Source organism: Grampus griseus, assembly GCF_964374135.1.
Source record: "Grampus griseus genome assembly, chromosome: 17".
In the NCBI taxonomy this organism is placed as follows: Eukaryota; Metazoa; Chordata; class Mammalia; order Artiodactyla; family Delphinidae; genus Grampus; species Grampus griseus.
In genome coordinates, this window is record NC_139011.1 from 988710 (window position 1) to 1015644 (window position 26935).

A 26935-nucleotide genomic window follows, 5' to 3' on the forward strand; every position below is an offset into this window, starting at 1 on the left:
TGAAACCGGTTAAGGTCTGTACATGAGTTAATACCATCCTCAGTTTCCTGGTTTTGACAATGTAAGATGGTTGTTTTTTGGAAAAGCTGAATGAAAAGAACATGGGACCTCTCTGTAGTACTTTGCAAATTCTTGTGAGTCTAAAATTATTTCAAAATAAAAAGTTGAAGTTAAAAAAACAAAACATAGGGCTTCACTGGTGGCGCAGTGGTTGAGAGCACCTGCCGATGCAGGGGACACGGGTTCGTGCCCCGGTCTGGGAAGATCCCACACGCTGCGGAGCGGCTGGGCCCGTGAGCCATGGCCGCTGAGCCTGTGCGTCCGGAGCCTGTGCTCCGCAACGGCAGACGCCACAACAGTGAGAGGTCCGCGTACCGCAAACAAAAACAAAAACAAACAAAAAAACCCAAAACAAACAAAAAGACCCATAAGTTATACTTAATGAGTATAAAGATGTACAATAAAAAATTATATAGGGCTTCCCTGGTGGTGCAGTGGTTAAGTATCCACCTGCCAATGCAGGGGACACAGGTTCGATCCCTGGTCCGCGAAGATCCCACATGCCATGGAGCAACTAAGCCCATGCGCCACAACTACTGAGCCTGTGCGCCACAACCTCTGAAGCCCGCGTGCCTACTAGAGCCCATGCTCTGCAACAAGAGAAGCCACTGCAATGAGAAGCCCACGCACTGCAACGAAGAGTAGCCCCCGCTCACCGCAACTAGAGAAAGCCCGCACGCAGCAACAAAGACCCAACTCAGCCAAAAATAAAATAAATAAATTGTAAAAATTATATAAGTGAAAAATGTCCATATTTAATTATAACTATTTTAAAAAATTGTACAGTGACCACTCATGTACCCCGCATCCCGTTTCTACTGTTACTGCCTTGCTATATTTCTTTATCATGCATTTATTCTATTCATCTGCCTACCTATTCTGTCTACCCACTCATCTTATTTTTTGGTGCATTTCAAAGTAAGTTGCAGACATTAGTAAAATTCACTCCTAAATAGTTCAGCATGCAGATCACTAACTAACTAGAGTTCAATATAGTTAGAGGAGACATTTTTAGGTAAAATTTATACAGTGAAATGCACGTCTTATGTGTACCCTTGCGTGAACTTTGACATATGCAGACCCTTGTGTCACTCAAACCCCGATGTACGTAAGGAGCATCACCATCGCCCCAGAAAATTCCCTCAAGGCTCTGCCCAGCCGATGCCCCCCGAATCCTAAAGACACAAACACTGCTCTCATTATCTAGTCTTCTTTGCTTGCTTTCTCAAGCCATTTTCGGAGGGCTGCCCTGCTGTCCCCAGAAAAGCCTCCTTATGTAAGTAGTAAATCTTTTCATACCTTCTTGGTGTGTGGCATCATAAGTCCACATCACAACCAATTTTTTTGTGGGGTCTATTCTGTCCCCGCAGCGTGATTGCTACAGAAGAGAAGCAAGAGTAGGGATGGTCCTCACTACTACCAACTGTCGCTTCCTTATGCTGGATCAGTTGCGCGCCAAGGATCTAAGTAACTCATTTGTATTTCCTCTCACCTAAGCAGCACCTCCACTGCTCCAATCCTCCTTGTACCTGGAAGCAGTACTTTTCCAACACCAGTTGGTCACAACCACAAACCTTCCTGGTATCTGGACCAATCGCTTTTTTTTTTTTTAAAGACAGAGTTGTGGGACTTCCCTGGTGGCGCAGTGGTTAAGAATCCGTCTACCAATGCAGGGGACACGGGTTCACATGCTGCAGAACAACTAAGCCCGTGCGCTACAACTTACTGAGCCTGTGCTTTATAGCCCGCAAGCCACAACTACTGAGCCCGCTAGCCACAATAACTGAAGCCCGCGCACCTAGAGCCCATGCTGGGCAGGAAAGAGAAGCCACCGCCATGAGAAGTCCCCGCACCGAAACGAAGAGTAGCCCCCGCTCTCCGCAACTAGAGAAAGCCCGTGTGCAGCAACGAAGACCCAATGCAGCCAAAAATAAATAAATAAATTAATTAAAAAAAAAACAAAACACACAGAGCTGTGTCAATGCCAAGCCCAGATCCTGGGAGACAGAGGTGCCTGTGTGTGACTATCAGGCCCTCCGAGGTCGCAGCCCAGGGCGGCACCCGCCAGGCGGTGGAGGGGATGCGGACTGTCCTAGGAACAGGAGGGTCCGGAACAGGTTCCTAAGTCTGCCTTAGAAAGAGTCTCAAGTTGATTCCCAAGTTCATTCAGATCCACGGAACCAGAACTCCCTCGGCAAAGGCCCGAAACCTGTGCCTTCTGCAAGCGTCCCAGGTGAGCCAGAGCAAGTAACCGAAGGAGGCGGGGCCTGGGCGCGCACGCGCGGAGGGGCTGCAGGGAATGGTGCCTGTGGAGCAACCCGGGAGGAGGAAAGGGGCCTGGAGGAGGCGGGGCCTGAGAACCCGTCCGAGGGCGGGGCGGGGCGGGCCTGCAGAGACAAAGAGGGGGAGGAGCCGGGCGGGAGCCGGCCCGCTCACCGTGCGCGGGCTGGGGCGGCCCGATTCGGGCTTTGGGCTTCGGCGGTGAGTCCGGCGCGGCGCCGCTCCGACCCCGCTGAACCGCGGAGCCCGGGAGCTGTAGCCTCGCCCCAGGCAGGCCGGGTGGAGTGGTGGTGGGTGGGCTTATCCCGCTTGCCCGCGCGGCGCCCATCCAGCTCCCTGCTTTATTATGGATTGACCCGCGCGCCCGGGTCCTCACGTCAACGCAGAGCGTCGGCGTCCCCGGGAGGCACCTGTCCCGGCCGGCCTCGTAGCTGACGCCGCGGAAGGGCCGGGGCTCGGTCCGGACCCCCCGGGCCCGCCGCCCTCCCCTGCCGGCTCTCCTCTCCGCAGCCCTCTGCCCTCGCCTCGGAGGGACCGGAAGCCGGCTTGGTGGGCAGCTCCCCGGCCGCCGGGCCCCAGGTGAGGGCGCCTGCCCCCCGGACCTGGGCTCCTTGCGACCCGGAAGATCTTTCCGCGGAGCCCGCCGCACCTGGGAACCTGAGTCCCAGGTCCTCTCCAGGAGGAGGGAACTCACTGGGGCGTCCCTCGTCCCTCCCCTTTTTTCTCCCGGGGCCTCCCTGCGGCTGGGGAGGGACACTCACCAAGGAAGACTGTAGGGAGCAGGTTGGGGGATGGAGGGTGGAGAGAAGTAGGGCCAGCTGGACATGTTGGGTTGAGGGTTGTCATTAGGGGTCCCCTGGCAGGCAGGGTACCTGGGACGGGATCCAGGGGTCCCACACGCCTGCTAGTGAGCCTTCTGCCTCCCCCACCTTGAATTCCCCCACCCCGTCCTGAGGTGGTGACCCCACGGGCAGCACCAGTGTTGTTTCAGCGCCTGCTGACCTTTAGGGACATGGCTGTGCACTTCACACAGGAAGGAGGGGCACGTCTGGACCCGGGGCAGAGGGCCCTGTATAGAGACGTGATGCTGGAGACTTAGAGGAACCTGGCCTCCCTGGGTGAGGTGTCTCAGCCCCACGCCTTCCCTCTTCCCCACTCCCAGCCCACACTCAGAGCACAGGTGGGATCCCAGAGGGGTCAGGCTGGCTGTGACTCCAGGACCAGAGCCAGGACATTCTGCTCCCAGGCCCAGGGGACAGGTGGGGTTTCTGGACCCATCCCCGGGGCAGGGCCTTTCCCAGCACTTTGCTGCTGGGTGACTAGAGTGCCCACTTCTCCCACAGCTGTGGACCTCGGCTGCACCCACATCCCTTCCCTGCTTGCTGTCCCCCTCAGCCTCCTGGGGAGACCCCCTGTTTCTAAGCCTGCATCCTGGGTCCAGCTAAACCCCAGTCCCACGCTACCCCTGGGGCGGGAAGCCAAGGGTGCCGTAGCGCTTCAGTTCACCCATTTCCCCTCGGGCAGGAGTTCCAGGATCCAAACCAGATCTGATCTCCCAGCTGGAGCAAGGAAAGGAGCCCTGGGGCTCGGACCTGCTGGGGGCCCAGGAAGGAGAGACCGTGGGAGACCCCAGCACAGGTGAATGAGGGGTGCCGCGGGCCTCAGATTGTTCAGTATATATGCTTAGTACACACAGCCAGTGTCATGAACGGTCAGACAGGACAGTCACACGGTCGTCCCCGTGGGACGAGCTATCAGTCAGAACCCTCAATTGCAAGGAACCGAAAACCCAACCCAACCGGCCAAAGTTGTGGGGAGGCTCTTGGCTCAAGTCCTGAAAGTTGGGGGTGGGGTTGGTTCTCTGCACTGTGGGTCTCAGGCTCCGAATGATGCCGTTGGCACAGGGGTGAAAGCCAGAATATTTAACGTTGGTTGGGTCAGACATCCAGCCTCCAAGAACGGCTGCTGGCCATGTGTGGTAGTGGCCCGCTGGTGACCATCGCACCATCAGGACATGTCTGTCCACCTGCTGTTAAACAGAAACTTCTGTTCTCTATTTCTCACAGCAACGCTTCCAACACCAAATGTAGGGCGGTTCCTCACACCAACCAGTCTCCACCTCTCTGCACATCAACTGGGTGTCCTACAATTTAGTTCTGACACTGACCACCCGGAGTTAGCGCAGACCCTGCCCGTGAAGGGCTCAGTCCCACGAGACCGCCCCCACCTCAGGTGCCAATCACAAGGCCAGGCTGGCACCTGTGCTGCTCGACCAGCTGTGGATTGGAGGTTCCCACGACCCCACCCTTGGGCTTGAGTAATACGCTAGAACAGCTCAGAACTCAAGGAAACACTGTACTTAACAGTTACTGGTGAGTTACCGGTTTATTATAAAGGACACAACTCAGGAACAGCCCAGTGGAAGAGCGGCACAGGGCAAGGTCTGGGGAAGGGGTGCAGAGCTCCCACACCCTCTCGAGGCGCGCTCACTCCCCAGCACCTCCACGTGGTCACCAAGCCAGAAGCTCTCCGAACCCCTTTGCGTGGTTGTGGAGGCTCCACTGCATGTGTGTGATTGATCAAATCATTGGCCACTGGGGACTGAACCCGGTCACTAGCCCTTCTCCCCTCCTTGGAGGTCTGGGGCTAGGACAGAAAGTGTTTCAGGTTTTGCAGGCCACGCAGTCTCTGTCGCAGAGCCAAAGGTTCTAGTAAGCGGAAGCAAAAATGCTGCATGTGTGTCCCAGGGCGGATGGCCCCGGCTCCTCGTACACCTGCCGTTGGTTGAGTGCCTGTGCACCCCAGGGAGGGCCACAGCTCGTTCCTCAGCAGAACCTTGCCAGGTTGCGTCAGGCTGCTGCCTCTACTGATGCATGTATGGGAGGACCAGTGTTTCTGGAGGCCCTGTACCTCCTGTTTTATCTCCTTTGCCACAAAATGGATCCCTTGATCTAAAGCTGTGACCTGTGGCTTCGACGTTCAGAAACCCGGGGTGGGCCCTAGAAGCAGGGTGCTGGCAAAGGTGCTTCCGGCAGACCTGTGTCTGGAGTAGGTGTCAGTGTTGGTCGGGACCAGCCACTGTCTCCTCCAGGATGGAAGGTCCTGTGTGAGTAACTTGCCCACAAGCACCGGTCAGTCTCCTGCAGGCTTCACACTGAGGAGTCAGCCTTTGCTGACAGGCCACCCGTTCAGTGGGGACAGCAGCTAGAGGGGTTTCCACAAGAGGGAGCTATGTATGTCCCCTCCCTGCACTGGGGTTCCTCTTCCCATGGGCTCACCTGTTCAAGCTCTGGTGACCAAGGACAGAGGCTAGCTGATATGCACAGGACAGGCCGTCCTGTCCCCTGGTCCCTGAGTGCCTTCCCCACAATGGATCTGTACACCGTCCATCGCACGCCTCTCCCCAGGTGTGACCTTGCCCTGGGATTCACCTGCATCCTCACCTCGGAGCTGGCGAGCAGGCACCCTGCCCCGAGCTCTGCCCCTGGGAGGTGGCCCCATCCCTGGCCAGGTTTGGAGCCCACCCAGGCAGGTAGTGGGCCCTGGACCACCTGGTTGTTGGGGTCCCAGGGAGGCCCCGGGGACAAGCTGAGACAGCTGCTAGTGTCAAAGAGATGAGTGACGTGAGGACCTGGGCCCTCACTCCCATGACTAATCATGTCTTCTGGACCTGCCAGGCCTGTTTAGATGCATGTGCCTGTAACCTGTCTGCTGGTGGCCGCTCTGACCACGTGGTCATTTTCTGTCCCTTGTCCGGTCTCTGCAGAGGCCAGCGGCACATCACACACCACTTTTGAAATGGCAAGTGTGTCCTTGCCCAGCATCTAAGGGCTCTGCGTGGCACAGCTGGCCAGGGACTCCACGCAGGGTCCCGTGGCTCCTGTCCCCTCGCAGCCGGGACCTGAGGCAGAGCCCTGGCTTTCTTCCAGGCCCTGCTCGACACTGGCAGCCTCTGGGTCACTCAGCGACAGGTGGGAGCAGTCTCCCCCGTGTGGCATGTCTCCCGGAGCGAGGAGGGCGAGGTCACCTGGGCCTCTCGCCATAGACTCGACGTGGCCCTGGCCCTTTGTAGGTTCTGCCCCGCCCTCTGCCGTGCAGGCGTCTCTCTAGGGTATCTGGAGCATGTAACACTTCAGTTCGTTCACTGCATCCAGTTGGCATGAGGTCATCAACACAGTGCCCGCCGGCCCGCTGTGGATGAACACATTTGCCAAATTGAGCGTCCCTTCCCGAGTGCAAGGGGCTGCTGCTCTGCCCATCACAGGCGCCGCGTCTGGCCCAGCAGCTGAAGCCAAGCCTACGCTTGGGCAAGCTCCCAGTGGTTCCCAGCCGCAGGCGTGAGCCATCCGGTGGTTCGTGGGCCACACAGGTGGACCGAACGGGGCTGTGGTGGAGCCGCCGTCCCTGCATCCCTCTGCTCTGAGGTGGCCGTGTGCGCACAGCACCGCTGCTGGTCGAGGACCTTGGCCGGGGCTGGGGGCAGTTTCTGGGGTGTTGCAGCTTATCTTACGACAGGGCCGAAAGCAAGGTCGTCCCACGAGATGAACTGTGCCGAAGCGCAGCAGCAGAGGGCTGCCGCCCGCTCGGGCAGAACGGCGCCGTCTGTCCTGCCGTGGTGGCTTTATTAAAGCATTATCTAGGTTTACATGTTAAGACTTGTTTTCTTAACGTTCCAGAAATGCCAGAGCAGCAACATATGCTTTTATTGATTATACAGGCAACAAGGGGCTTCCCTGAAGACATGCCGTGCTTCGTCCCTGAGCGCAAAAGCAGCACAAGGACGTTGCCTTGCGTTCCCACCATTCTGATTACACTGAGGACATCTCATGGATCAGTGCCCAAAGCACTCAGTGCTTATTCGCAGGCCCCTGGTTTGCCGGGGGGGGGGGGGGGGGAGCGGGGGGGGGCTCAAAGCAACCAGGACTGTTTGCAGTTCTGGCTTATTCGCCAGCCCCCAGTTTGCTGGGGGGCGGGGTGGTGGTCTCATGGGTCACGTCTCCTTTCCATGTCCTCAGTTACTCCACTACACTGGGGCTTCCACTTGGCCCTTCCCAACGTAATGGCTCTTACCCCTCAGGTCCGGAGACTGATGAGAGGGTTCCCCCCGCTGCCAAGTGCATCCATCCCGACGAGGCCCTGCAAGTGGGTCCGTGACTTGGTTCCCCAGCCCTTTTGTCACCCAGCCTCCATATGCCCAACTCTAACGGCATTTTGGGGCCCTATTTTCAGTGTCGGCTCAAATGCTGCATCCAGCAGCCTGCCAGGTGTGGGCATCCCTCTTTTCCCAGTGGTCAGCTCTGTGGGAAGGAGAGTATCTGCTGTGCTAACTTGCAGGAGGTTTGTCTCAAGGGGACCCAGCCTCCCCTTCGTCAGCGGGCCCCAGTCTGAGAACTGCCCAGATCTGGGTGAGGGATTGGGCTCTCCAGCATGGCGGCTCATCTTAGCCTTCCCCTCCCCATCTCTTGGCCTTTCCTGGTTCTACAAGTCAAGCAGCAGCCTGGCCAGCTGCTCACTGTCTGGCGCACCGAGATCGATTACCCATCGCCAAGCATCCCCACCCCGTGCCCCAGGGCCCCCTGCTCCTCCCCTCTCCGGGCCTTAATCTCCACCAAGGCGATGGGCCAGCCTGTGTCTTCAGAAGCCTTGGTGTTTGGCTTTATGGCTAAGCGTGTGCCCCACAGTCAGCACAGCCACAGTGGGGAGCTGAAGCTCTAGAACAGCTACGGAGGCCTCTGGCTCTTGGCCTCCCCTGGGGGTGGCTGCCCTGAGCCTGTCCTTCTCCTCAGTGCCGTCCAGGACATTTACAAAGGACAGGCGACCCCACGGGCCTCCCGAAGACCACTGCCCCACATGGCTAGAGGGCAAGAACGACCACGTAACCCTGGCTCCCCTCCTGCTGCCCCGTCTCCAGCTACCGCCGCAAAGGCCCTGCCTCCTGATGCTGCGCCAGTTCTCTCACCCCAGCCCTGCACTAGAGGCTTGTGGGCCTGGTCGCAGTCCCCCCGTCCAGTACCAGTCACCGCAGTTTGGGCCCCCCTGAGCACAGAGGCTGAGAGTTTGGGGTACAGACGGTGTATCTGGAAGGCAGCAATTTTGGAAGCAGGCGAGAGGGAGCAGGGAGACAGGAGAGCAAAGTCAGTATAGAGTTGCCACTGCAAGTGTGCGGGGCACGACAGCTCCAGGACCGTGACCGCTGAGAGGCTGCAGGAGGCGTCTGGGATTGTCCATCAGAGCGAGGGAGATGCGATACTTGTCCTCTATTCCCAACCCCGGGGTGGTACCTGTCACGCAGCATGGGCTGGCAGCATGGAGCTCTGGAGGGGTTGAGGTGCACCTGTACCCCAGAGGATGCGGGCAGTCAGAGCTCTGCAGAGCTGTCTGCTGCAGCAAGCAGGCCGGAATCCGAGAGAGGCAGGGGGCCTGGCATAGTGTGCTGGCAGCGTCAGCTATGAGCTTCCACTCAGAAAATGTGGGGAGGGCTTCCCTGGTGGCGCGGTGGTTGAGAGTCCGCCTGCCGATGCGGGGGACACGGGTTCGTGCCCCGGTCCGAGAAGATCCCACATGCTGCGGAGCGGCTGGGCCCGTGAGCCATGGCCGCTGAGCCTGCGCGTCTGGAGCCTGTGCTCCGCAAAGGGAGAGGCCACAGCAGTGAGAGGCCCGCGTACCGCAAAAAAAAAAAAAAAGGTGGGGAGGAAACGGGACATAGGAGGGGAAGGTCCGTGGAGGAGGTGAGCACATGAGCACAGCCAGTGAACCTGGTGTCACCTGTGAGACACCCCACGGAGAGGGCTGGCGTGTGGAGTCCGTGCTCCCGGGCACGGAGGGGGCCCCAGGTGGACCTTCTCAAACAGAGTAACACACAGGCCCTTTCTCTTCGTTGCAGATTCCAGCCGGGGGTCTTTGCGTAAGCAGGTGATGGCGAGGGTGAAAATGACTCAAGCCTCAGAGCCTCCAGAAGCATCTGGAAGGTTCTCAGGGGGTGGGCCTCCAACACTGGTCTGCAGAGAAGCCGCCGGGCACGAGGGCAGGCTAGGGAGCCTTGAGAACTTCCTTTTCCGGGAGAGACAACCACACAGAACCTACTGGACCATCTCCAAAGCAGAAGGTGCCCAGAAAGGCGGTAAATGGGGACCCGAACTTCTCCGCAGCCCGCGCCCTGCGGCCCGTGAGAGAAACATGAAACGGCAGCGAGCCCGCACGTGTGAAACGTGCGCCAAGAGCTTCCGGTACCTCTCGCGCCTGTGAGACACCGGGCCACGCACAGCGGCGAGAAGTCGCACGCGTGCGGGAGTGCGGCCGCGCGTTCAGCCAGCGCTCGCACCTGGCGCAGCGCCGCAGCGCGCACGCGGGCCAGAAGCCGCACACCTGCGGACAGTGCGGCCACGTGTCCACAGCGGCGAGAAGCCCTTCGGGTGCCAGTGGTGCGGGAAGCCCTTCAGTTACAGCACCCTCCTCGCCCAGCACCAGCGGATCCACACCCGAGAGAGGCCGTTCCGGTGCGCGAGGTGCGGGAAGAGCTTCATCTGGAAGTCCAGCTTTCGGAACCACCAGAAATCACACCGAGGCAGCGTGGACCTCTGTAAGCTAAGCTCTGGAAGCAGCCGCTGGAGGGGAGAGCTTGGGACTCGCTGCTACTCCAAGGAGCGCCCCGGAAGGATGTCCCCGGGCACGTGGAGCAGTGCCAGAGCGAGAGCAGCACGAGGGACCGGATTGTTCTCCACCCGCGATCAGCCTGTGCATTTCGGGTCCTTCCCACGACGGGGGTGGCCCAGGCCTGCCCGCCCCGGCGGGCGCCGCCCGGCAGCTGGATTCCGCGTGGCTGTGGTACTTCTTGGGCAAGTTGATGGTTTGAAAGTCGCTATTTTCAAGTGCATCCAGATTTTATTTTTGAAACTTAAAACGTAGGTCTTTGTCTCCATTTGCATCATAGGTGGGTTCTAAACGCCTTTGAAATCCTAGTTTTAGAGCTATGTAATAATTGCATTATGTTGGAATGGTTTGAGAGGAAGTTTTGAAATTGCTTTTTGAGAAAATGTGCTTATGTGGATATCAGGTTTTCAAGGAGTGGATTGTAATGAACAGCTCTTGTTTCAGCCCATCCCACATCTATCCCCTCCTTCTTTCTTTTTGTAAGAGCACCTCACCTTTGGTTTGCAGCACTTCCTAGGATCTGTTGTAGGAAGTCACAGTGGTGGTCTCAGTCTGGGTGCACCTCCTCCTGTGGCCACTGGTCAACCCAGGAGGAAGCTAAGGCAATCAGACCCTCCCCTCCAGTCCATCACTGAAGGAAAAGGTGTGTATATATCTCATGTCATCTGTGAATAGTGATAGATTTACTTCTTTCCAATTTGGATGCCTTTTCTTTTTCTTGCCCAGTTACTCTGGCGAGAAATTCCAGTACAATGTTTAACAGGAGTGGCAAAAATGGATATCCTTGTCTAATTTCTTACCTTAGAGGGAAAGCTTTCAGTCTTTCATTCATAGAGTATGATGTTAGCTGTGGGTTTTTCATAAATGCCCTTTATTAAGTTGAGGAAGTCCTCTTCTGTTCCTGGTTTGTTGCGTGATCTTATCATGAAAGGGTGTGATTTTGTCAAATGCTTTATCTACATCAGCTGAGATGATCATGTAGTTTTTTTCTTTGTCTTTTTTTAAAACAATTACAGGCGTTTTATTTTATTTTTTTATTATTATTTATTTTAAAATTTTTTGGCTGCATTGGGCCTTTGTTGCTGCACGCGGGCTTTTCTCTGGTTGCGGCGAGCGGGGACTACTCTTCGTTGTGGTGCGCGGGCTTCTCATTGCGGTGGCTTCTCCTCTTGCAGAGCATGGGCTCTAGGTGCACGGGCTTCAGTAGTTGTGGCACGTGGGCTCAGCAGTTGTGGCTCATGGGCTCTAGAGTGCAGGCTCAGTAGTTGTGGCTCACGGGCCTAGCTGCTCCGCGGCACGTGGGATCCTCCCAGACCAGGGCTCGAACCCGTGTTCCCTGCATTAGCAGGAAGATTGTCAACCACTGCGCCACCAGGGAAGCCTGAAAGTCTCGTTTTCTTAAAGTCACCTGATTGAAGATGTTACCATCTACAAAATCTCTTCACTGGCAACACCTAGATTTGTGTTTGATTGAATCACTGGGTGCTACAGCCTGGCCAAGTTGACACCTAACACCAGCCGTCACACCAGGCATCGTTCCTAACTTGCTCCCATGACTTGCGTGGCTGGTGAAGCATGAGTCCCGTTAATCCTACCACCTCGATGTTGCTTAAGGCAGTAAACTTCTTTTGAGTCCTCATTACCTGAACTACAGCAGTGGCCGCTAAGTGGTCTCCTGCTTTTAATAATCTCCTGAAACGTATTTGTCTTTTTAATGTATTTATTAAAGTATATTTTATATACTGCCCCCTCAGTGTCCCGAATATAGTAACAGAGTTGCAGTTGTTTCTCACAAATGCAGTGTTTGCCCTAGGAAAGCACTGAGGAGTTGCAGCTTCTCCATTTTTAGAACGGTGTTTGGTTCTGCCGCCTCTCCTCGGTCCACAGCTTGCGGGCTTTCGGAGACGCGCTGCCTCTCCTCCTCTCCCACGCCCCCACGCTCTCCAGCAAGGGCTCGCGCCCAGCGCCAGGCTGGGTTAAGGGCGGGTCGGGGTCCGCCCAGGGGAGGAGGAGCCGGAAGAACTACATTTCCCAGGCTGCTGCGCGGTTCCGGACTCCATTTCCCAGCAACGCCCGGGGCGCCCCGCCAGGACTCCATTTCCCAGAGTTCCGCGGGAGGGCCCGACCTGATCCCGCTCCCTCCACCTAACCCCAACGCGTGGCAGGACTCTCAGCCGGCGCCTGAAGCCGCTCTCCGGGCAGGTCAGGTAAGACGCAGGTGAGACAGCGCGGGGCACGAGGGGACCCTGGGACGGGGGGCGTGGTGTGGCGAGCCGGGGCCTGGGCCGTGGGTGCCCCGTGACAGCCAGAGGGGCCTGAGGGGTACCAGGAACTGGGGGCGTAGGAGGGGCCTGGAAGCGTGGGAGGGGGCCCAGCTGCAAGATGCGGTGGGTTCGGAGGTGGGGCCAGGAAGGGGACCCGGGGGCGTGGGAAGCGCCTGAGGGACGTGGAGGGGCCCGGCCGTGGTGGGGTCTACCCCAAGGCCTGCTGCCGCGCTGCGCGCGCTCTCGAGAGCAGCGGAATTTCTGGGCAGCGTCCCCTCCTGTCCGGGCTGCCCGTGGGGCCCTGCAGCGGGGTCAGAGTCGTCCTGTAGCGGCCCGAGCAGATTTCCAGCCCCCAGGAAGGGTCCTCAGAGGTGGTGGCGCCCCGAGGCCTGTCCATTTCTTAGCCAGAAGCGCAACCTGCCCAGAAGGAGCCAGGCTCTCGAAGGCTAGCTGGGACCAGCTGGCCGCTGGTGGGCACCGGGTTGCATACACAGGCGCCGCCCCTTCCCCGTCTGTAGCATATGGACTTTGGCTGGGAGCAGCCCAAACGACCTGGGCCAGGAGCCCCCAGCCCCAAGGTTGGCTGCCTCCCCTCTTGTCAGACAGAGGGGAGCTGAATGTTCCCTTTCTTGGCCCAGTGGGGGTCAGGGTTGGGCCTGCCGGGCAGAGCCTGGCTCTCCCAGCTGGGTGGTAGTCCTAGGGCCCCTGTGCAGCTCTAGACAGAGGACTTCCTGGGGAGCAGGGCTGAGAGGAGGGGATGACTCAGGCTAGATGGGTCTGTCTGGTCCCCAGTGGGCAGTCTCCCTGCGCTGCTGACCTTATACTGTGCCCGTTGCCCCAGGCCAGCCCTTGGAAATCACAGTGGGGCCCAGTGCTAAGGGCAGTGACCCTAGGCTGGGGCATCTCAGGGGAGTGGGGTTCTGTTGCGGGGGAGCGGGATGGCCTCAGCCTCACACCATTTGGCCCTGCAGGTGCAGCCAACATGGGTGAGCCCCAGGATTCCATGCGGATCCTAGTGACTGGGGGCTCTGGGCTGGTGGGCAGAGCCATCCAGAAGGTGGTAGCAGATGGGGCCAGGCTGCCCGGAGAGGACTGGGTGTTTGTTTCTTCCAAGGATGCTGATCTTACGTGAGTGGGCTCATCCCTGGAGCAGCCCCACCATGCCCTCTCCAGACTGAGAGCTCCGGGCCAGGCCTGTTCCTGGGCCTGGTAGCCTCAGGTCAGGCCCGTCCCTGCCAGGTGGCTGGCCTGGCCTGGGTGTGTGCAGTTTTGCTTCTGGGCAAACTTCCTCCCATCTCTTCCTGGAAGCCCACACCCTCATGCCAGCCAGGGCCTGACCCTCCCACCTTCGGCCCCGCCTGCCTCCTGCCCCCAGTGCTTTCAGCCAGGGTGCTAGTTCCCTTGGGCCTCCAAGCAGCCCCTGATGGCCCGGCTCCCCCTCAGGGATGCTGCACAGACCCGAGCGCTGTTTGAAAAAGTCCGGCCCACACATGTCATCCATCTTGCTGCAATGGTGGGGGGCCTGTTCCGGAACATCAAATACAATTTGGACTTCTGGGTAAGTGAGGGGGCCCCAGTGAGCACTGGGAGCCAGGACCCCAGATTCTGGGAACTTCCTGGCCAACTTCCCAAGCTCCTGTTCCGGCCCAGGGAAGTCCCTGAGGGGCCCCCAGTGACCCACACTTGATTTGTAGGTAGAGGGGCACGCAGGTGGGCCTGGGGGCATTTGGCCGAATAGGAAAAGCCTCAGAGCTAACCTGGGGGTTGGAGGAGCTGAGACAAGCCAGTGTTTGCCTTGTGACCCCCGGCTGGTTCCTGCCCCCTGGGCCTTCAGACCCTCCTGGTTCCAGGAGGTCCAGCTGCACTGAGCCAGGCCCACAGTGCGCTCAGGGGTGCAGAGGTGCGTGAGCTGGGCTCTGGGCCTGCAGCATGTGCCCTGAGGGGTTGCACGTGTGGGGCAGGGGCAGGAGGAGAGCTGGGCTCGCCCACAGCCCTGCCCCTGCCTGGCTGGGCCTCTGAGGGCTGGCCCATCATCTCTAAAATTGGCCTTGGCCTGGTTTGGCCCTGCATCGGGCCTGGGATGGCAGAAGCTTAGACCAGATTTTCCCTGGGGGCCCCTGTCGCCACAGGGCCCTCCTCGTCTCAGTGACAGCCTTCGCAGCAGGCTGCCCGGCCACCACCTCTCCCCAGACCACCCAAATGCCCTAGCCAGCTGAAGTCCCCGGAAGGGGCTGGAGGAGGGGTGTGGCCAGCCAAGGCTTCACTGCTACTGAGCAGTAGAGCAGGGTGAGCTCCTGGGGGTGTGGGAGTGGAGCCCCCTGGGCTCCTGGCTCGCACCTCACCTGCCTAGCCTGCAGCAGCCCCTGTGGGCAGGCTCAGCCCTGAGCTTAGGGGTGTGGCCCTCTCCTCAGGGCCCTCCCCCAGCCTCAGAGTAGGCAGGCCTGGACCCTCCTACAGCCCTGGGGGTGGGACTAACAGGCTGGGAGGGGGCCATGGTTTCTGGACAGTGGGTCCTGGGAGCTGGTAGAACCGCTGGCCCAGGTACTGCCTGCCAGGTGTGTCCGCACTTCTGTCCCTGGAGGGGCAGGTAAGGGCTGGCATCCTGCCTGGGGCCTGAACCCTGCCCTGCCCCTGCCCCCTCAGCGGAAAAACATACACATCAACGACAACGTGCTGCACTCGGCCTTCGAGGTGGGGGCGCGAAAGGTGGTCTCCTGCCTGTCTACCTGCATCTTCCCCGACAAGACCAGCTACCCTATCGATGAGACCATGGTGAGGGGCGGGGCTGGGGCGGTGCCTGGCCTGGGGGCAGGGCTGAGAAGCAGCGGCTCCTCTGCTCCCCCAGATTCACAACGGACCCCCGCACAGCAGCAATTTTGGCTACTCTTACGCCAAGAGGATGATCGACGTGCAGAACAGGTCCTCTTCCCGCGCGTGCCAGGCTGAAGCCAGCCAAGAACGGGGAAGGGGGCCCCAGACGCCCTGTGGTGGGTGGGCCCAGGGGGCCGCCTGGCAGGGCGCTCAGATCTCGGCTCCCCTCCTTGCTAGCCTCGGCTGGGGTGGGGCTCGCCCGTGATCCGAGGATGAGGGCCAGAGGGGATGCTGTGCCCCGCAGGGCCTACTTCCAGCAGCACGGCTGCACCTTCACCGCTGTCATCCCCACCAATGTCTTCGGGCCCCATGACAACTTCAGCATCGAGGACGGCCACGTGCTGCCTGGCCTCATCCACAAGGTGCATCTGGCCAAGAGTGAGTGGCCGCCACCCATGGCACAGCTGTGTGCTTGCTTGATGGGGCGGTGCTGGCACGTCCCCTCTGACCCCTGCCCTTCCCACCCTGCAGGTCGCGGCTCAGCCTTGACAGTGTGGGGCACAGGGAGGCCTCGGAGGCAGTTCATGTACTCACTGGTTGGTGCCGCGAGGGGCACAGCTGTTACCCAGCACGTCTCCTGGAGCTGCCGTGCTGGCTGTGGGGAGGCATGGGGGAGCCTAGGAAGGGCCGGTGTCCCGGCTGAGCCCCCAGGGGAGCAGTCACTGGTTCTTGCCGGGTCCGTGTGCGTTCCATTCCCCAGGGACGTTGCTGGGCACAGCTCTGAGCTCATCAGGAGAAAGGACTTGGGGCTGAGCTGGCCAAGCACTGCCCAAAGCGGGTACCCCGGGCCCCAGCCAAGCCTGGGCTGCACCCCGCCAAGCAGGAGCACTTGGGAGAGGTGACCTGGGCCCGTTTGGCCGTAATTCGTGGCCTTTGACCCTGGCTGTCTGATCTCCAGGACCTGGCCCGGCTCTTTATCTGGGTCCTGCGGGAGTACGATGAGGTGGAGCCCATCATCCTGTCAGGTGGGTGCCCTGCAGTCCCACCCCCATTGCAGTGGGGCAGGACACCCATCTGTCCTGAGAGCCGCTGAGCAGGGCAGCGGGAACGTCTGTGGGGCTGGGCGGCAGCGGGTCCAGGCAGAGGAGGCCTGACCTGGCCACTGGCCCCTCGGTCCCCACAGTGGGTGAGGAGGATGAGGTGTCCATCCAGGAGGTGGCTGAGGCCGTGGTGGAGGCCATGGACTTCCATGGGGAGGTCACCGTATCCTTTGGTTCTAGGCGGGAGACCGTGGGCCTCCCTGCAGGAGGCCGTGGGTGTGACGCACCCATGGCACTCACCCTGGCAGCCGGGGGGGGCGGGTGTCTGCTGCTTTCTCCTGGAGGCTCCCCCTGGGAAGGCTAGACAAGCTTCAAGGGCAGGCTGGTGGAAGGGTGGGCTGCCCCTTCTGCTGTGCCCTTGACCAGGTGCCTAGTTTGATACAACCAAGTCGGATGGGCAGTTTAAGAAGACGGCGAGTAATGGCAAGCTGCGGGCCTACCTGCCCGACTTCCGGTTCACGCCCTTCAAGCAGGGTGAGCCCTCCCACCCCATCCCTCAGGACCGCCCGGCCCCTCCCCAGGCCTCAGCTTCCCTACTGCCAGTTGGGGGTGGACGCCCTGCAGCTTTGGCCTCCACACCCTCACCGTGGAGGCAGGACACGGGGTGACTGCCCTACGTCCCTGGGCCTCACCCGCCCGCCTCTGCAGCCGTGCAGGAGACCTGTGCCTGGTTCACTGACAACTACGAGCAGGCCCGGAAGTGAAGTGTGCGGCGGGAGCGGGTGCCGCCCTCTCCCCGGCGCTCAGCCAGCAGAGCCCAGCGGCAGCCACTCAGAACCTGCCGGGGCTGAGGGCACTGCCCTCGTGGCGGCCGGCCCCTGCCCCACGCCCTCTGCCGGGGCAGACCTGGCTGACTCTCCGGTGAGGCCACCGTTCACACCGTCCTCAGGGAAGCCAAGGCCTGGCCAGGCCCAGCACCCTGCTCCCCGACGCCAGTCGCAGAGCATGTACACTTCTGATCCCTGGGAGCCAATAAAGTGCGTTTCCACAGGCCTGGCCCCGGCAGCTCTGTATCAGCCCCCCATCTCCCCCGCCCCAGCACTGCCTCCTGAGCCTGGCCAGCCCCCAAGAGCTGCTGGGCCACGGTGGCCAACTGTCCCTGGGGTAGAAGGGCAGCAGTGGCCGGAGACACGGAGAGGTCGGTGTGTGGGCAGGTGGCAGGAGAGGCTGGACTGTCAGCCGGCGGGGACAAAGGGCAGGCACCTGCGGCAGTCCCCACCGGCTGCGGGGAGAGCCGAGCCTCTCCACGCACAGCCAGGTGCAGGCCTGGGTAACCTGCACTCCCCGGGCTTACCCCCCCCCATCCCCAGGACTTTGGGGAAAGAGGCTGGGTCTGGATTTGGACAGGCTGAGCAGGCACACAGATGGATCTGAGGAGAGCAGTGGCGATTGGCCAGGTCAGGCCTGGCCCCTCATCTCCCTAGCCCTCAGGTAGCAGCTTGGGTGCTGGGGCTTGGCCTGCCCTTCTCCCATGGGCAGCAATAGGTGTCACGCAAGAGTGGGCCTGGCGGGCACGGCGGTGAGCGGCACGGGCCTCCCATCCTCAACAGGAAAGTCTGGACCGGTTGACCCACTGGCCCCCGCCTAGCCAGTCAGTGCCGGGTGTGCTTCCCCCAGGACCCAGGCACCTTCCCTGGCTCCGGGGCCCACCTCCCCTGGGGTACCCTTTGCTGTCTTCACACCAGTGACTCCCAGCTCTCTTCTGGCCCCAGGTGTGCCTGCCACGTTCCTTACTTGCTTTGTTCATTCAGGCGCTATGGGCTGCCTTCCCTGTGCCAGCCACGCAAGCCCCACCCTCCGTCCCGTGTCCAGCTGATCCCTCACTGCGTTTGTTACCACCACCCCGGCCCACGGGCCTCTCCAGGGGCCAGTCCTGCCCCTGTCACATCAGTGCCTCCCCACCTCTTAGGTCTCTGCTGACTGAGGCCCACCCCACCTGCTTGCTTCTCTGGAAACACCTCCCCTCCCCCACCCCCCAGGGCTTGGAGCTCCAGGACCTGGTCGGCCCTTCATGCTGTATCCCCTGGGTGCCAGCCCTTTGTGAATCTGAAGGGTCTGCCCCTGTGGGCGTTCAGGGAGAGGGGGAGGGGTGGTCCCTGAGTGGGAGCTCGGATCAGCCAAGTGAGAATGGGGGGAAGGAGGCCCTGCGCGGGGCAGAGAGGTCTGGACGTGCCTGGCCTCAAGTAGTGGTTGTGTGTCCTGACTTGTCCCTTGGGTTATGGGGTGTGTGTCTATCGTAGAGGGGCTGTCTCTCCAGCCAGAATGCAAGTCTGCGGGGTGCGGGTTTGTGCACTCCACTGCTGTGTGCCCTTCGTTCCCAGCCCAGAGCAGGGCCCCCACGCTGAAGGGGCAGCGTTGAAGGAATGAAGGGATCTCATTGTTGAAGAGCTCTGAACGTGTCAAAGTAGAGTTTAAAGAAAATAACATCTTTAAAATTCAGTCTTAAAAACTGCAATCTTAGTTCTTCAACCTTGTTTTTCCCATGTCAATCAAAAATTACAAGCACAGCCCACACCCACACCCACCCTCCCCCTCTCAGTCTCTAAGGTGGGCCCTGGCCCTGGCGAAGCACTCCATCTCCCACAGAACCAGCAAGAGGGGCCAGGTCTCCGCTGGGGACCTAGGCCTCATGAAGGTCTCCCCTGCAGCTCCCTGAGAGGCCCTCAGAAACCAGAATCCAGGCTGGCCTGAGGACCTCCTTTAACAGAAAAGCAGACCCCTGCTCCCACGTTTCACTGGCTGTGCCAATTTTATGCTGTCACCCAGACCCACTGCGGCTTGGGGAAGAGCTGACCACAGGCCCTGACCAGGCCACCCTGTCCGCCACACCCAGGTCCACTGGCAGGCTCCGAGCGGCCTGAGGCGCCCACCTCTGGGACAAGACCAGGGGAGCCCCCACCCTTTCCTGCCCTTCGCCTTTAAGTGACCAGCTCAAGTTGCCCTTTGGGAAATTTCACACATCGGGACAGAAGCCAACACAGTATCGTGGCCGCCGCGCCGCGGCCCACCCCTCCTCGCCCTACATCTCTCCGGCCAATGAGCTGCGAAGGGGTGAGCCCAATTGCTAGCGAGCGATAGAGCGTGGAGCCCGCGGGAGGGGGCGGAGCGTGAGGTCTCGGCAGCCAATGGACGAGGGCAGGTGCTGGGCGGTGTAGCCCATTGGCGGCGCTGAGGGCGCGGGCGGGGCGCGGCGCGGGGCGGTGGCGAGATGGCGGCGGCGGTTGCGGCGGAGTCTGGCTCGAGGCGCGTGGGCTTCGTGGGCGCCGGCCGCATGGCGGAGGCCATCGCGCAGGGCCTCATCCAAGCAGGTGGGGCGCGTGGGGTCCCGGGCCCGCGGGCTAGAGGGCGTCCGACACCGGCCTGTGTGGGAGGGACGGGCTTACCTCTCCGTAGCTCACCTGCCCCGCGGAGCCCCGGGCGGCACGGGGCCCTCCGCGCAGGGGCCCCAGGGTGGGGCTGGCCGGCGGGCGTGGGCCAGGGCCGCGCGCGGACCCTGTGCCTCCGGTCTCTGCTTCCTCTGGGAGCGCGGCTGGAGGGGATGTGGTGGAGAGGCTCAGCGCCGGCCGTCCCCACGTCCGAGTTGAGATGTGCTGTGAGTGCACAGAATAAAATATACGCCGAATTTGGAAGATTTATCATCCAAACAAAAAGTAACGTATCTTAGTAACTTTTAATATTGATTAGGTGTTGGAAGAGTGACATTTTGGCTACCTTGAGTTAAATAAAATGTACTGCAATTCACCCGTTTCCTCCTACTTGTTTAATCAGACTACTGGAAAATGTGTAGTTACGTGTGTGGCTCGAGCGATGCTTCTCTTGGACAGCCCTAGCTTAGAGCGCGGGACCTGCCGACGTCCTAACCTCGTGCCTCGGTCGAGCTGCCTGACCGCTCTGAGCCTCCGACTCTTCTTTCTGTTTGCTCGCCGGCTGCACCCCTGGTGTCCGGCACTGTGCGCATTTGGGGCCACATCATTCTCCATTCTTCACATAGGCTCTTCAGCCCCTTGCCTGGCTTCTCCCCACTAGGTGTTAGTGACACCCCCAGTTGTGACAGCCAAAATGTCTGCAGACACTGTCAATGTCCCCGGGGGGGGGGCAAAATCATCCTCGGTCGAGCACCACTTATAGCAGGGATGGAGGTGCCGCAGTATTTAGAAACCTTTATATGTAGATATGGACTGGTTTTCTGCCTTCAGCCATATGTCAAGGTCTAGAAAGGTCAAAATCATCAGAAAACAGTTTACTGCAAGTCTCAGGTGTTTTAAACCTGTAAAACCTGGAGTATCACCTGCCTCCCCTGCTGCACGGAGTCCCACAGTGCTGCCACCGTCTCTGGAGGCCGTGGGGTGCACTTCTGCCTTCCTGCTGGACTTTACAGAAATCTCATCTGTAGACGATTTCTACCGAACGGGCACTGAGCCTCTGCTTGGATGTCCCCGTACAGATGCACCCCCCCCTCCGGAGGAGGCTCATCCCCCACCCCAGCCTCCCTGCCCACCATGCCCCCTCCCCAGCCTAACCGTTCCCGGAGGCAGGGGTCCCTGGGATCTGTGTCCTCACGAGACAAGGCAAGCTCCCGGCCCCTGTGTCCGGCAGGGCGTCTGGCCTCAGCAGCAGCAGCAGGTGGGCGGCGATGACTGCTGAGTAGAATCAAGTGAAGCTGGTTGCCTGGTCCCAGCCGAGTGGAGCGGCCCCGCCAAGCACCTGGCTTCTTGGAGAGGCTCCGCGTGGCCCAGGTGTGGCTGAGACCTGCTGTAAGGGGCCTGCCAGGCTGGCTTCTCCCCGCGCCACATCCTCACTGACACCCCCTACCCGCCTTTGCCTTTCCTTCCAGGAAAAGTGGAAGCTCAGCACGTGCTGGCCAGCGCACCGACGGACAGGAACCTCTGCCGCTTCCGGGTGAGCCGGGCAGCTCCTCTGAGTGGAGGCTTCCCAGGGCTCAGATGGCTCTTGGCTCCTTGGGGCCAGGGAAGTGCTGCTTACTTAGCTAAAGTTTTGAGACGGGCCGGGCTGGGCTGGGGAAGGGGAGGTCAAAGGCCAGAAGGAAAGTCAAGGTTGTGGGGGGCCCGGGTGGGGTAAAGGGGTGTGCGTGTGCGTGTGCATGCTGGACGGGCGGGAATGTCACGGGCACTCACTGGCATCAGAGAGCTCGAGGAGGTGCTGACACCAGGGCCATCTGAGGTTGGATCCTGAGCGAGAACGGGTGGTCTGGGCGCGTCATGGGCATTAGTTTAGGGCCGTTTGCAATGGGGGGCCCGTGGGATTGCAGGGTGGGCTCCGGCAGGGAGGGCCGTGGTCTGGGAGGATGCCCGCTGACGTGGGCCTGGTCCCGGCAACCCTGCTGCAGGCCCTGGGCTGCCAGACCAGCCACTCCAACCGGGAGGTGCTGCAGAGCTGCTCACTCGTCTTCTTTGCCACCAAGCCCCACATCCTGCCAGCTGTCCTGGTGGAGGTGGCTCCTGTGGTCACCGCTGAGCACATCTTGGTGTCTGTGGCTGCTGGGGTCTCCCTGAGCACCCTGGAGGAGGTGAGTGGCCTGTCGGGGTGCAGTGGGGGCTGAGGCTCTGACCCCAGGGTGGGCTCTGCTGGCCTCCCACCCCTGCCATCCCAGCCCGGCTGCAGCCTGGGTCCAGCCCTTCCAGAAACCAGGATGGGTGGGTTGGGGGGCAGACAGCCTCTCAGCCGGCCTGCACAGGCGGCCAGGTGGCTAGGGGGCTGGGGTTAGGGCTCCTCCCACCTGGGGTTAGGGCACCACGCCCGGGAAGTAGCGGGGAGCCTGCTCTGGCCCGGCGTGTGCCTGCCCGGCAGCCTGATCCCACAGCCGCCCTGATCGTAGCCTCTCTCCTGCCAGCTGCTGCCCCCGATGGCGCGAGTGCTGCGGGTCTCGCCCAACCTGCCCTGCGTGGTCCAGGAGGGGGCCATGGTGATGGCACGGGGCCGCCATGCTGGCAGTGGCGAGGCCAGGCTCCTGCGGACCCTGCTGGAGGCCTGCGGGCAGTGCGAGGAGGTGCCCGAGGCCCAGGTGGACGTCCACACTGGCCTCAGCGGCAGCGGTGTGGCCTTTGTGAGTGTCGTCTGGTCCCCGCACCCCAACCCCTGCCCTCACAGGCCGGCCCTCCCTCGGCAAAGTGGGGCCTTGTGGAGCCCCCCCGACAGCCCCTGGCCCCATGGCTCCCCGGCTGGGTCCGCAGCTCCCCGTGTGCGCCACCCAATCCCTGTTATCTGTGCCTTCCTGGGCCTTTGAGGCCGGCCCCTTGGCAGACCCCTGGGCTCTGGCCTCGGCTCTGGTGGCTGGTGTGCAGGACCTTGTTCCTGAGGGTCCCCAGCCTTTTCCAGGCTGGGTTCTGTGTCCAAGGGAGTGCTGGCTTTGTCCCCGCCCCCCGCTGCTACAGGTGTGTGCCTTCTCGGAGGCCTTGGCCGAAGGAGCCATCAAGATGGGCATGCCCAGTGGCCTGGCCCACCGCATTGCCGCCCAGACCCTGCTGGTGAGACCCTGCTGCCCGGTCCTGGGGGAGCGTGTGGAAGGGGAGGGGGCAGCACGCCTCCTGGGAGCTGTGGGAAGGGAGAGGGCAGGCCTGAGCAGCCTGGGCTGAGACGGGGCGGCGGGGGTGGGGGTGGGGCTGAGCCGAGGAGGGGCTGCTGGCCTCCCCCGAGTCACCCCAATGCCACTTTCCCCAGGGCACGGCCAAGATGCTTCTGCAGAAGGGGCAGCACCCGGCTCAGCTGCGGACTGACGTGTGCACGCCCGGCGGCACAACTATCTATGGGCTCCACGCGCTGGAGCAGGGCGCGCTGCGGGCGGCGGCCATGAGCGCTGTGGAGGCTGCCACCTGCCGGGCCCGGGAACTCAGCAGGAAGTAGGGCGCAGGCACTGGGTGCAGGCCGTGGCCACCCCCCAGCCCCTTCCCGAGGACTCGGGTTCTCTCCAGCCTGCAGGCCAGTGGGGGAGCTGCTTGAGGTGTGGGAGGCTGGGTGGAGAACAGGTCCTGGCCAGCGGGGATCACAGCGGGCTGTGGGCCCCTCTCCAGACCCTGAGCTCGCGGCCAGCGGCAGGTGGAGCTGGTCCTGATGACCCTTCCTTGGGTCAAGGGTCCTGGAGGGTCCCACGGCCTGGCCTCTGACTGCAGGATTTGGTTCTTAGCATGTCTGTGAAAGGACCAACAGGCCAGGAAAGCCAGCAACTTAGGGCCCTAAGCAAGGACGAGGCGCCTCTGGGTGCGGGGCAGACTACCTGCAGCCCAAGGCTCACAGGGGCCTCCCCACCCCACATGGGCCCTAGTGCTGGAGCCCCTTCCTTCCACCCGCCAGCTGTGAGGCTCGCGGCAGAGTGATCCCCGGGCTGTGAACAGGGCTTACACGGCAGCCTGCCCCTCACTGCCCGCACAGCGCTGAGCCCCCACCACTCCAGCCTTCATGGGCGGCTGGCCCTCAGCCAGCGACTGTCCGTCTGACCCTGGCCCTTCCACCTGCTAGAAGGCTCAGCCTGAGTCCATTTCGGCGCCTTTTCTTTCACTTTTGAACCGTGGCTGTCCTCTAGCACAGAGCAAGCAATATTTAACTGGAGGCTGGTCAAACCCAATGCCAAGTGCCTGGAAGCGCGTCTCAGGCAAGGCCCAGGATACTGGCCCAGACTCGGAGCTGTGGGTGTAGGTGGTCTGGGCACAGGGCTTCCCATCACGCGAGAGCTCTGCAAGGGTAGGCTCCCCCTGCCCCCGCCCAGCCCTCCAACCTCACCCTCAGCTGTACGTCCATGGGTCCCTGCCACGTATCTTCCAACAGAATCCCTGAGGACCAGGCAGGGCTCGGCTTGGGGAGTGGAAGATGCACCTCTGCCCAGCCCTGCCCTTAGGCGGTCACCTCCTGAATGTGAGGTGCCCGGTGAGCCCAGCTGGTGATGGCCCGTGACAGGAAATGCCAGTTGAAGAGGGCCTGACCCAAGAACGGCAGCTTGGGGCGGGGGCGGGCAGGGTTGCAGCCCAGTCACTGGCCGGCCAAGTCCCTTCACCTTATACTGCGAAGCTAAAATTACTTTTCTCAGAAGCTGCTGGATGTGAACTTTTTTCATCAACGTTGTCCCTTTCCTGTACCCTCCCCACTTTTTCAAATCAGGTGTTCTGGATCCAAGCACTAGACAGTTACACAAATAAGACTAGAACAGGGATCATGTGACGCTGGCGCATCCAGCCTTTATTAGAAAGCGTGCTGGGCCTATCTGGCCGGCGACCTCTGCTGTCAGTGAGGTTGGCTGTGAAAGGGTCCCTCGACAGGGCAAGCACCCTTGCCCCCGGGGCTCTTGGGCCAGCAGGCTGGGGGTCCCAGGAGGCCCGAGCCCCTGCTGGAGGGTGCCCCATTCCTCTCACCCCGCGCTCCCGTGCTCCAGCTTCGGTCCAGCTGTCACCTGGGGGCTCATTCCCAAGCGTGAGGCCCCTCGGGCAAGCTTGGCCTCACGCGGGTTCCCTCTGATGCTGCAGCCTGGTCTTGCCCTCCCAGCCCCCAGCTGGGCTGGCTTCAGCAGAAGCCACAAGCTCCCCTTTCCACCCGCAGTGCTTTCCCGCTGTGCCTACCACCAAGCCCACGGGGCCAGCCCTGACAGTGACTGACCAGGGGCTGCTTTTTGGAATCAGTGATCTTTACCGCCTTGAGGATTTGTCAGAGGGCTGTGAACAGGATGGGGAGAGCATGGTGGCTGTGTCCCTGAGCACCTCCCAGGCCACAGGGGTCCCACACCCTCACAAGAGACGTGTAATCCTTGAGGGCAAGAAACCCAGTCTCCAGCATGGTGCCCAGCACTCTGCAGGTAGGGCTGCTGAAGGAGTTCAGGCAGCAACTAAGACCCCTCCCTCTGCCATCAACCGCCTTACCCTCAGCACAAACCGGGGAGCGGCTTAGATGCCCCGGGCCCAGCAGGTGTCGGCAGTGAGGCCATTTCACCCATTCTGCAGAGAAAAGCTGGCGTCTCCCACAGGAAGACTCTGCCCTGTGGTTCACAGTGAGGTGAGCCCAGGGAGGTGGGTGACCTCGTGCCAGAGCTGCGATGGGGCCCGGGGTCACAAGGATCATTGCTGGGGCTGCGTTTGGGGCCAGAGCCACCCTCTTCGTGTGCAGGGCCCGGTGGCACCAGTGCCCCCGTTCTAGAGAGGACACCTTCGGAGGTCCTTGGGCGAGGTAGTCCCCAGCCCAGCAAAGCGAAGCGGCTCCCACACCCACCCTTGATGGGCCCCTAACTCCTCAAGGCCCCGGGCCAGCCCGCGCTGGGCCTCGTTTCCACGCTGCCCATCCAGCCCATCCCATGGGCTCTGCCCATCTCCGGCCTTGGAGACCGGGCAGAGCCACCTCCTGGGGTGCAGCCTTGGTTCTCCAGAGGGGACGAGGCTGGAGCCACATGAGAGGAGGTGGGAGGTCCTGTCCTGCTAGCCGGTTCTCAATGCCAACTGCAGTCTCCCTGCCCAGGCTCCGGGGTACAAGAGGATTAAAGGCTGAGACAGGAAACTTGGCAAGAGGGGCAGTGCTGCTGATGCTACCAGAGGCCACCCTCGCCCGGTGCCCACCTGGGCTCTGAGGTCTGTCTCTCCACAGGACCCTATAGGCGGGCAGGGCAGAGGACCTGCTGGCCATCGTGACCAGGAGCTCCCGGCCTGGGTCCCCGGGTCGCCACCAGCTGGAGAGGCAGGTGGTGTAACATGCGAGACATCCTGAAGCCCCGTGCAGCTGCTTGGTTAGACCCAGGGCCAGCGTAGACCGCCAGAGGCTCCTGCAGGTGTGCAGGCTTGACACAGATGGAAGTGGAGGTGCCAGGTGGGCCCCAGCAGTTGCGGCTGGAGGCTGCTGCCTGGGCCTGGCTAGCCAAGCCTCCCTTCTCTTGTTTCCAAATCCTACATACTGTCCCTCAGCTTTCAGATTTGACATACACATACATATGTGGTTTTTTTTTGGGGGGGGGGTTCCAAGGAACAGTTTATGTCCTTGCTCTGGGGGTGCCCAGCCGTCCTACCACCGTGCACAGCCCTCCCGTCCCACAAACACAGCACCTGTCTGGGGCCTCTGCAGTCTCAGACCACCAGGAGGATGGGGCAGGTGAGGATGAGGGCAGAGCGCTGAGGCAGGCAGCACCTCAAATCCGGCCCCACTGCCCCTCACAAGAGCTCTGGGTATCTGTGCAGGGCAGCCTCTGGGAGGCCGGGTGGGTATCTCTCGGCCTCAGGCCACCAGCAGGATCCTGAATCCAGAGCTGGACAGTTACAGAGCCCTTACCTTCTCCTTACAAACGGTGCCATCTAGGAGCCCAGTTGATGGGGCCATGGGAAGCAGCCCCTCAGCCACGCCTTGGGCAGCGCCAGGCACGGGAGAGAAACCTGAGGGCAGGCTGGGCAGGGGAGCCTTGGAGGGGAGCTAAGGCACTGAGGGTGGTCCTGGCATGGCCGTCAGTGCCCCAGGGCTGCTCCGGGGAAACGGGATGGCTCTGGGCTCTGGGGCTGGACAAAGTGGCCTGTGGCTGGTGGGGGCACAGGGCGCTGGCCCGGCCACTGGTCTGTCACCAGGGCCCAGGTCTAGTGCTCGCCAACCCCACGGAACAAGAGAGCTGTTCAGAATGTTTTCTTAAGGAAAGTTAAAAATCTGAGTGGAACAGAAACCTACAGCCCTCGCTGCACCCAGAACCTTGGGAGGCCCCGCGTGCCGGGCACCATCCTCCCTTCCAGCCCACGGAGCCCTCCACCCCGGGTCCCTGAAGCGTATCTGTTAAAGACAGACTTAACGCGCTAAAAACAAAAC

The 26935-nt window shown here is 61.2% G+C and overlaps 2 protein-coding genes across 5 annotated transcripts; both read left to right on the forward strand.

Annotated features, from left to right (window-relative positions):
- The first annotated feature begins 12101 nt into the window (after positions 1-12101).
- On the forward strand, positions 12102-17148 carry GFUS (GDP-L-fucose synthase). Of its 4 annotated transcripts, none has more exons than XM_082674753.1 (11): positions 12102-12208; positions 13226-13382; positions 13698-13812; positions 14898-15026; positions 15100-15173; positions 15370-15503; positions 15597-15661; positions 16024-16090; positions 16249-16328; positions 16540-16639; positions 16814-17148. In XM_082674753.1, the coding sequence occupies exons 2-11, from the start codon at positions 13237-13239 to the stop codon at positions 16867-16869; spliced, it is 966 nt and encodes a 321-aa protein (XP_082530879.1). In that variant the 5' UTR covers positions 12102-12208; positions 13226-13236; the 3' UTR covers positions 16870-17148. The 4 variants fall into 4 exon arrangements, with proteins under 4 accessions (XP_082530879.1, XP_082530881.1, XP_082530882.1 ...); XM_082674755.1 differs by having other exon boundaries at positions 14898-14945; XM_082674754.1 differs by having other exon boundaries at positions 12124-12197.
- A 2201-nt stretch (positions 17149-19349) lies between these two features.
- Positions 19350-24205, forward strand: PYCR3 (pyrroline-5-carboxylate reductase 3). The gene is made up of 6 exons (XM_082674803.1): positions 19350-19473; positions 21000-21064; positions 21513-21692; positions 22017-22229; positions 22558-22650; positions 22844-24205. The coding sequence occupies exons 1-6, from the start codon at positions 19374-19376 to the stop codon at positions 23024-23026; spliced, it is 834 nt and encodes a 277-aa protein (XP_082530929.1). The 5' UTR covers positions 19350-19373; the 3' UTR covers positions 23027-24205.
- The last annotated feature ends 2730 nt before the right edge of the window (positions 24206-26935 follow it).